Below are 10677 nucleotides of genomic sequence, written 5' to 3'. Positions count from 1 at the left end.
TCAGGACTTGAAATTTTATATATATGGATACTACGTTAGTCAATAGGGATGACATTTGTTTGTTTACATATTTAATGACGTCACATCATGGCTGACAGCGTTTTCTGAGTTTCAAATAAAAATAAAAACTGTATTTTTTTTAAATTGGATTTATATAACCATCTTGCGTTTTTAATAATTGTTATTGATATATTTCGTTATCTTAAGCAAAATACTATAATAAATAATCATTTATTGGACGAAATTAGATATGAGTCAAGTAGCCTCTTATGCCGGTTCCAGACAGTCGGCCAACACTCCAACAGCTGTTCGTCCAACCTTCCACGTGTGGAGAGATAGTTCGTATTGTACATGTTTGTCGATGTTGGCTCGTGTTGGCGCGTGATCGCTCGGATGGCGGTAAATCGTACCCAGACTTGTCCAAGTACCCAGATCAAAGAAGTTGGTCAACTCACAAGAACAGACCCTCCACACATAATTGCGGTCGCTTCACTCGGGCATACGGTCGTGGTTGAAACTCTCTGTGATCGATGTATAGATGTATCCAGATATGTTATTTGCTTTCGAAGGTTCTACGCGAAATCCGTGTGTGTAATATTTTGTGTAATCAGTTATTATAAATGCGAAAGTGTGTTTGTTTGTTGGTTTGTCCTTCAATCACGTCGCAACGGAGCAACGGATAAACGTCTTTTTTTGCATGAGTATAGTTCAAAACCTGGAGTGACATAGCCATAGGCTACCTTTTATTCCGCAATACCAAAGAGTTCCTACGCATACGGGTGTGCATACGCTCCAACTTCAACTGCAAAATATTTCGCGCCATTCATTTGGATATTTATTATTATTATGGGGATATACTGGGATGTAAGCTAACTCTGTACCAAATTTCGTCAAAATCGGTTGAACGGTTGAGCCGTGAAAAGCTAGCAGACAGACAGACAGACACACTTTCACATTTATAATATTAGTAGTGTGGATGTTTGGATGTTTGTTACTCAATCACAAAAAACAGCTGAACGGATTTGGATGAAATTTGGAATGGAGATAGATTATACCCTGAATTAACATATAGGCTGCTTTTTATCCCGGAAAATCAAAGAGTTCCCGCGGGATTTTGAAAAATGAAAATCCACGCAGTCTCTGGCATCACCTAGTATGCTCATGCAATTATTGCTTGATTAAATCAAGCAATAATTTAGTTCAGGTGACCAACTAATATACGGCGCTAATAAAAACTACAATAGGTGATAATAAGCGACTTTCCGGCCCCTGGGTTAGGTTTAGGTTTTGATTTACTTTACTCTATGGTCAGAGATTGCAAATGGCTGCCATTTGTGTTTTGAATCGGCATGGTGTTTTGTTTTTTCTGTTTTGGCGAAAGGTAAATTTCGTTACTAGTACCTACGTCGAGTCGAGTGGTTTCTTCTTCGTCTTCTCGTGAAATTAACATTTAGTGATCTGTGAGACATAATAAAAATAAAAAGTAAATCACAATCAGTGTTGTTATTCCAATGAACCTATAATAATTAAGGTGCCAATAAAAAGGTGGTCCTGTTACACTGCGAGCATTAAATAGATAAACCAAAATCACATGGATCTTTGACTTTCAGTGTTTTATTGTTTTCAATTCACTAATAAATTAAGTATTATTGTTAAATTAATACTTGTTTTAGAACTCAATAAAACACTGTAAAGTCAAAGGTCTATTGTGGTTTTGGTTTACCTATATAATGCACGTAGTAGGTACCGTGCCTATTTATTTATAGGTATAGTAGGTATATATGTATGTAGATACCTATAGGTATGTATACAGTTACAGTTGTAGGTGACCAACTAATAGATGGTGCTAGGTTTGCATTAGGAATTTGGGTGACATTAAAATCTTATGAGAAGGCTCTCTAGGTATTTCCAGTGTACCTATTACTTTACTCTATGGTTAGGTTTTTATTGAAGTCAGGGGGTTTTAAGGTAATGTGGGTTGGATTTAGTAATCAGCCGCAGGAATTCTGAATTACTGAAGCTTGGAGATTGGCTTCCCCCTTTCTTATTAGGTACCCACTTACCTTATTAGTAAATAGTAGTTACCTACAGATTTGTTCGTAAATACATCAAAAATTTAGCGCTCGCTGCGCAAGCGCTTTGTTCAGTGGCTCTACCTGCAGGTTTTAGACAATCGCCTTTAGGTTTTCAAAAGTCCCGTAGGAACTCTTTGATTTTACGGGATAAAAAGTCTAAGCACGTTTCATGGATGCAAGCTTTCTCTGTAGGTATAGTTAGTACCTGGTTAAAAAGATAGACCGTGAAAAGGTAACAGATATGTAGATAGACAGACACGCTTTCGCATTCATAATATTATTAGGTACCTACAGATTTATTCCTAAATATATCCAAAATGTTACTTTTTGAGCTGTCTCATGTTACATTTGACTACCTGCCACTGTGATTTTCTGGTCGGTGATGACTGGTGGCTCACTGCCATCTCACTGCTCAGGTGCTGCTCAGTCACAGGCACAGCTCAGTGGTATAATGGATTTAATATAGGCACAGTTTTACGATACCTACTAGGCATCCTCTTTGCAGTCTGCTAGTCTCAAGTCTGGTGTGGAGCGCCAGAATTTGGGAACCAGCATTTCACCAATGATAGGTTCATATTTTGTTATTCGAAATATTTCTGTACCTTACCTTACCTTATACCGACTTATTAATAATTATTGTTCATTCTCCAGTAAATTATGTCAACCAAAAAGAAGAACCTGGACGTGTACCTCAGCGAGATATTCAAACAATTCATTGCGCTGAAAGATGACGATTGCAAACGATCTCAGGAGGTGTTCAAAAGTGTGTTCGAGCAGTTCAAGCAGAAGATGGGCGAACAGTGCAATTACTTTGGGAAATACGCATCACAGGTTAGCAGAATACTACCTACCACTGTAAAAATACGAAAGTGTGTTTGTTTGTTGATTTGTTAGTTTGTCCAATCGCGCCGCAACGATGCAACTGATCAACATGATTTTGTGCATGGCTATAGTAAAAGACTTGGAGAGTGACATAGGTTACTTTTTATGCTGGAAAATCACTGAGCTCCCACAAAATTTTTAAAAATTTAGATCAAAGCGGACTAAGTTGCAGGCATCAGCTAGTTACTTGTACTTGTTCGAGCACATCACATTTGTTGTGATTGGTTGAATGTATGGCATTTTAGCCAATAGTGAAAGAGTGCCAACAAGGTGCCAACCAGTGTGATTGCGATCATGGCACTATAGCTATCATACTATACCAATAGGCTTATGGGAGTGGGACGCTAGTCACAGTAGAGTTTATTAGCTCTAGGTCTACAAAAATAAGCTAGCTACTCCTGCGCTCCGCCTCTGGAAGGTGGGAAAGTCATTTGTGGGAATGAGTGTAATATTTTATAATAAAATTCCACAAGTAATTTTAGACTTGCCTTTACACAAGTTTCAAATTCAAATTCAAATTCAAATTTCTTTATTGCGAATATGGGTATGGGAAATTTGTGTAGTTCACACGGACGAAGTCGCGGGCATAAGCTAGTAATATTATAAAATGTGAAAGTCTGTCTGCTATTTTTCACTGACCATCTGTTTAACCTGTTTGTGTATATTTGGTACAGATATGTATATTGTATATATTGCATCATGTATAAGCATATAAGCTACTTGTTGTTTCTGTTTCCTCTCTTTGATTTTTGAGGATATAGCCATACATCATCATCATCGTCATCATCATCATCAACCAATAAACGTCCACTGCTGGACATAGGTCTCTTGTAGGGACTTCCACACGCCACGGTCTTGCGCCGCCTGAATCCAGCGGCTCCCTGCGACTCGTCTGATGTTGTCCGTCCACCTAGTGGGGGTCTTCCAACGCTGCGTCTTCCGGTGCGAGGTCGCCATTCCAGAACCTTGGGACCCCAACGTCTATCGGTAGTACGAAATATGTGCTCTGCCCATTGCCACTTCAGCGTCGCAACCCGTTGAGCTATGTTGGTTACTCTAGTTCTCCTACGGATCATCATTTTTGATTTGATCACGTAGAAAAGCTCTCTTCATCGCCCCGCTGAGTGACTGAGCTTTCTTATGAGGCCCATAGTCAGCGACTATGCCTCGGATCCATATGTCATCACTGGCAACACGCACTGTTCGAAGACTTTGGTCTTCAAGCACTGAGGACTTTTGGATTCGGCGGTTGACCTCTTTCTCGTAATTGGACCTACCCAACTGAAATTCTCGAAATTGTAAAGCCATACAAAAGATGCTAAATCTTTTGTACCTATATTTTGTTTCCTTGTTTCTGTGAGCTAAACAAACTTTTATATCAATAGGTGCTGTATGCGGGCAGTGTGTACGACGGCATCAAGGTTAGCAAGCTGGATGAGTTTGACATGGACATTGTCATCCGCCTGCCGATCAACTACGACGATGGAGAGAATGGCATCATCATAGAGAACGACCAGCCCGGCTTTGTTAAACTGAAAATCATCAAAGCTTTTGACAACTTGGATAAGCAGAAGGTAATTCTAATCTAATATCCTGTTCTAAAAATATTATATAGTCCAATATAACATAGTGTTAACTTTTTTTTCATAAATTAATACTTATTTTATTTCATTTAATTGGAAGACTACGGTACACAAAGAAATAATTATTTATGACAACCTTATTAAACTAAACTTAAGACTGTTGATGTGGCTAATTCCGTTGTACACAATCTCTAAACTAAACTAAAATGACACGTCTAAATCTATTGCTATCCCTTTCATAATGTTGCTTGCGGAAAAGGATAGCACTAGATTTAGACCTGTTAATTTAGTTTAGTTCAGAGATTAAAATTAGAGTATCTGCATTTTTTTCTTTTTAATATTGCTAAAAAAGGACGGAACATCAATTTTACATTTAAATACTCTAAATTTTAGTGCACGCTACAAATGTAAACAAAAAAAAAATTAAAATAATATGTTCATGAAAAAATTGTTTACTTAATCACATGTAGATGGTGCAGTCCGTCATTAACTTGCAGAGTTCTACATAAAAAGTGTTAGGTATACCATCAACCTTGTACCGTGTACGATGGTATAAGTCCCGCAAATTGTTATTGCGCTGGCACCATGTCTCATTAACACCGAAATGGCGTCATTTTGACGTCAGCCGAAATAAAAATATACCATCAGCTCGAAACTTCAGTCTAGTGCTGACGTCACTAAAATGGCAGCCACGCGCATTAGCAATTTGCGGACTTATACGGAACCCTTTGTGTGCGAGTTCGACTTGTACTACGGTTTTTTTTCCATAGGAGTGGGAAAACTGTCACAAAGTGACTCGAGATTGGCGCGATGCAGACAAATACTTTCTGCAAAACAAATTCCGGCACTGGCTGCACAGCATCGTGCAGAAGACCCTCAACGAGCTCAACGGGCAGGTCACCGTCAACGGGGTGACATACCTCATGAAGTACAAGATGTCTGGACCGGCCTACACCCTGAACATCCGTAACGTGGATGGAGAGGAACACTTCTTGCTGGATGTCGACCTCGTGCCTGTCATACGGTTCATGATGCCGCGGTGGCCGGAAGGATACAGGTACCAGTTTGTTATTACCCAGCCCAAAGGACAATGACAGAATTTCTATAGAACTGCAACCCACTTTATTATATAAAAGTCGTTTACATGTATGCTTTATGCAGCATTTTGTTGCTGTTTCATCACTGATAACTATACATAGGGTTTATCACCTCTAAAACTTGCGGTTTTTCATTAAATCTAAGATTAAGTCACATAATGATTCTAGGTTATATGCAATTTACCAATAATTGTGAAACTAATAAAAAACATCCGCAAGATTAAAATCACAATTTTAAATTTTTAAGTGCTTATTTAATACTAGGATAATTATAACTAACTTATATTGTGTGTAAATTGGTGGGTCAGGATCTGGCATTCTCCTTTACAGGATGTAACCAGCACGCTAGCAAAAACTAAAACAGGTGATAATAGTACTGATGATTACTGATATGGTACCACAAAAAAGAACGCGAAAAAATATATAAAAATCCTTCATTTTGTAAAAGTTAATTGAGGAGGTTCAAGACACACCTTTGATTACATTATGGAGAACTCTCAGGCATGCAGGTTTCCTCACGATGTTTTCCTTCACCGTTAAAGCAAGTGATAATGGTGAAATAATTCCAGAGTAATGGAAGGCAGCCAGATCAAGGAGTGGTTGGTGGTGCCCAAGCCCAACAAAGCGGTGACAGACGAAGCGCACAAGAACAGGCTGTGGAGGCTCTCTTTCCAGGACTATGAGCGGGACTTGATCAAGGGCTGTCAGCAACTGAAGACCACCATACGACTGGTAAATAGTTTTAATTTTAATTTGTACCAAAAACATTTACAATAAAGAAAAAAAGAGAGTAAAGGTTTTAGAGAGATTAGAATAGATATAGAAACTTATTTATGAAAAGAACATAAGATACTATATATGACGGCAGAGCCGTTCTTCAAATTATAACAGGATGCACATTAAACAAAACGGAAATGCGCCACCTAGTGGCAAGAACACAAAATTGTATGTTCCGACGCGCTTTTACAGAAATCATGACGTGCTCTGTTTATTTGAGCAGCCTGTTTATTTGTACGGGCAGCGGCGCGCAGTCATAACCGCGACGCGTGCGCGAACTGACTCCCTTTAAAAAAGCACCCCGGATAGGTTCGAAACTAGTCGGGCTAGCGGCGACTAAACACGTGAGTAAAGCCGGGTGAGAGATATTATATATAATAAACTTCTATTTATTTATTTAAAAACGCATTTCTAATACAGGTGAAAAAGTTACGCGACGCTCGCGGCATGAAGGCCATTGCTAGCTACTACATAAAAACGTTGTTCCTCTGGAAAGTACAACAAACCAACGACAAAAAGTACTGGCAGAAGAAACTGAGCGTCATCTTCCGTGAAATGGTCGAAGAACTGTACAATGCTGTTAAAGACAAGAACATACCATACTTTTGGAATAAAAACAATAATTTGTTACAAGGGGTCAAGCCGACCTTGCTAAATAGCTACGCTGAAAACCTTAAGCAGGTTCTAGACAGCATCGATGCGAACGACGTGGACAAAGTCGCGTACGCTTTGTTGAACGCTGAAGAAATCAAGGAATTCAAAGACTCCGAGTTCTATAAGAAACAAGCTATCACAAATAACATCGCTGTTACACCGAACAGCATCAGTAGATCTACGTCCATTGTCAGCTCAAGTTCTTCAGAAGTTAACTCTTCAAAACCAGTACAGAAGGAACCACATGATGACAGCGTTCTGGAACTTGTCAAAAGTCTTACTTTTAAAGTTGATCAGTTGACGATCAAGGTCGAACAGCAAGAAGAGAAAATAATACAGCAAGACCAGAAAATAATACAGCAAGACCAGAAAATATTAAAGCAAGACCAGAAAATAATACAGCAAGACCAGAAAATAATAAAATTAGAAAAAGAGCTGAAGTCACTCAAAGGTAGCAATCAAACGATATTGGTAAAGGAAGATTTAACGTCAGAATGTAATAAAGAACTGGTATCTGAAACGATTGCTATGGCAGATTCTAAAGTGTTAGATTTATTAACTTTTTAATAATAAGCTCTTAGGCTGATATCTATAGTGTGTACTTAGACTTTGCTCAGACTTAGGTTTTAGTTAAAACAAGACAGATTTATGCCTGCGATATAACGCTGTCTCGTTTTAACAGTTTATTAAGTTTGAGAAAAGTCAAAGTGTGCTCTATAGATCTCAACTTTAGACTGCATCTCACTTACCACAATGAGATTGCAGTTAGCTGATAAACGTGACATAGACAAGTTTAGCTTGTCTGCATTTACCATTAAACTAGCCTAGTTGCATTTAATGATTCGTTGTTATAATTGAACATTAACTAGGGTATCGAGGCGAGGTCCTACTATGAAAACCAAATTAACGTTAATGTAAAAAAATTAAACTTATGACTTCCTTAAATGATGATTCAATTTCGATTGGCTTTAAAAATTCTGTGATATTTAGTATTAATTCACTAACATCCAGAATCACATAATAGAGTTTAAATTTTAAAATTTAAAAACAGTGCCATATGTTTATTACACTTGTGACCAAAATACTTTTTATTATACATTAATTTAAATACAAATCTAAACTTATTTCTAAGCAGAACGGTCTAAAACTGCACTGAAATTGAGACCAAAATCCATGATTTCAATCACTCACCTTGTATTCGTTTGCAAGCAAAAAGACCTAGGACTGTGCTACAATTGAGGTCCCTAATTTCGATCAAAACGGTACGGTACAATTACAGTAGTTTTAACAGCTTTTATTCAGTTTGTTGTGGTTAACCATAGAAGGTAAGGTTGTTGGTGGTATTCGACGGCAGCGGGATATTGCAGGAACGGCGAGCGTAGGTATTCCGTAAGTATGTAATGTAATATGGTAGGTACTCCCATAAGTTTTAGGCTGAAATGTAATTTGGTCATGCAATTACACCGTTTTGGCTTTGTGTAGGCCTAAAAAATATATATTTAGACCTCAAAACTTGACAGCTACAATGAGACAGTCGCAATCACCTCTGATTGGCTGACACTCTCTCTCGCTATTGGTTAGAATGCACTGTTGCGCAAGAATGCCATAAATGAAACCAATTACGATAACACGGTATCAATGCTGTTAAAGGCATCTCAGCTCGTATTGGGCGGCAAGCTTTTGGCTGATTAAAATATGTGAATATACACATTACTACCTTTTAAAATTTTGTAATATCAATATAAGAATGTGTGATAAATATTGACTGATAATGGCCGAATATATAAAATCATAAGAAAGCAATGGAAACTTGTTACATATTTTTTTCGCTTAGAATTGCTGAAGTCTGTTCAATTATGTTGTTAAGAAATGTTTTTAAGTCATCTAATAGAAGATTTAGTTTCTGTTGTGTAATCAATTAAGGTCCGCACAAAATAGGCCGGCCGGCGGTCCGCCATTTGGTGACCCCTGGCCTAAACCCTTCCCATTATAAAAGGAGACCCTGCTCTTATTAGCCGGTGCTAAGTTGTTTTATTGATGTTTATGACAGAAGTCTAAAACGTAGGCATTAATGGGGCCGATTCTCTTGTACACAATCTCTAAACTAAACCAAAATAACAGATCTAAATCTAGTGCTATCCTTTTCTGCAGGAAAAATTATGAAAGGGATAGCAATAGATTTAAACGTATCATTTTAGTTTAGTTTAGAGATTGTGTACAACGGAATTAGCCTCATTATTATCTTATTTTACACAACTTGCCGCTTTTTTTTAATCTACTTGATTATTGCCATTTGGCGCTGTTAGACTATAGATTTTTATCTCTATCATTTGTATGGCATTACATAACAGAGAGCGCGATACTAGCGTCATGTGAGGGTGCTTAAATGTTTCAAAATACTATCAACATTTGAGTATCAATTTTAACCGATCCGAATCCGAACCAGTGGTAGATGCATCCGACGATTCGAAAGCACTTGTGAAAGTTTACTTGAATAAAAAAAATATTAAAAAAACCCCGGTAAGCTCGGTGGGGAGCTTTGAACCGGCACAAACATAATTACCTACTGCCATTTTCTATGCACAATTTATATTATGTCAATATCTATGTTTAACTGTAATCAAGCGGTTGGGACGCTCTTGTATTAAGTCAGTATTCGGCCGTAATATCTTGATTTTGTACTTATTAAGTTTTTATTATAAGTTATTTTGTAAAATTTAGTAGTTTATTTATCAAATAAGGTCACAATTACTAACTTGACTACTTGATACTTAATAACTAAATTACTTGATAAGTAATTTCTAATTAAATTACCTATTAATGATAAAAATATTCCATATTATAACGGTATTAATTTAATTTTACCCAAATCTCCAGATCTAAATCGTGCTGGTTTTTTCACAATGTTGCTAATTCTGTTATACACTCTACCAAAATGACAGGTCTAAATGTATTACCATCCCTTTCATAATGCTCCCTGCGGTAAAGGATAGCACTAGATTTAGATCTGTCAATTTAGTTTAATTTAGAGAATGTGATGTGGCTAATTCCGTTGTACACAATATAAAATAAACTAAAATAACATGTCTAAATCTATTGCTATCCCTTTCATAATATTGCTTGCGGAAAAGGATAGCACTAGATTTAGACCTGTTAATTTAGTTTAGAGATTGTGTACAAGAGAATCGGCCCCATTGTGTACTTACAACAGTTTCTAAACTAAATTGACAATTCTGAATACAAATGCTACCCTTTTCACATAGTTCCTTGTTAAGGATAGCATTAGTTTTAGACCTGTTAAATTAATTTTATATTAGAGATTTGTGTATAATTGAACCATATACCAATATGATGATAATTTTTGCATTTTTTATAAAGATTGATATTATTAAAACAAAGATTATTTTATTTTTATACGTGTGTATTCATTTGCCTACCTTTGTAAATTATCAAATTTTTACGTCAAGCTTTACAGTAGCTAACTTTCTACCGCAATCGAGCTGCTGTTATATAACTATCAAGTATAGGGGTTTGTAGCATCGAAGACGCTATAATACGCGACAGGTGAAGATGGCAATCGGGTTAGGGACGCCCGCAAACCCACATAGC

At 37.2% G+C, this 10677-nt stretch overlaps 1 protein-coding gene across 3 annotated transcripts; it reads left to right on the top strand.

The window, feature by feature from the left end:
• The first annotated feature begins 1923 nt into the window (after positions 1-1923).
• LOC117982409 (cyclic GMP-AMP synthase-like receptor) lies at positions 1924-10482 on the top strand. 3 transcript variants are annotated; one of them, XM_069498766.1, is made up of 6 exons: positions 1924-2051; positions 2727-2906; positions 4343-4531; positions 5311-5597; positions 6207-6369; positions 6835-10482. In XM_069498766.1, exons 2-6 carry the CDS (start codon positions 2733-2735, stop codon positions 7633-7635), a joined length of 1614 nt encoding a protein of 537 aa, XP_069354867.1. In that variant the 5' UTR covers positions 1924-2051; positions 2727-2732; the 3' UTR covers positions 7636-10482. The 3 variants fall into 3 exon arrangements, with proteins under 3 accessions (XP_069354867.1, XP_069354869.1, XP_069354868.1); XM_069498768.1 differs by lacking the exon at positions 1924-2051 and adding an exon at positions 2240-2263; XM_069498767.1 differs by lacking the exon at positions 1924-2051 and adding an exon at positions 2534-2644.
• Positions 10483-10677: the final 195 nt, after the last annotated feature.

The sequence above is a fragment of the Maniola hyperantus genome, chromosome 5 (assembly GCF_902806685.2).
Source record: "Maniola hyperantus chromosome 5, iAphHyp1.2, whole genome shotgun sequence".
NCBI lineage: Eukaryota > Metazoa > Arthropoda > Insecta > Lepidoptera > Nymphalidae > Maniola > Maniola hyperantus.
The sequence above is the reverse complement of the archived record's forward strand: the minus strand, read 5'-3'. Positions and strand labels throughout refer to the sequence as shown.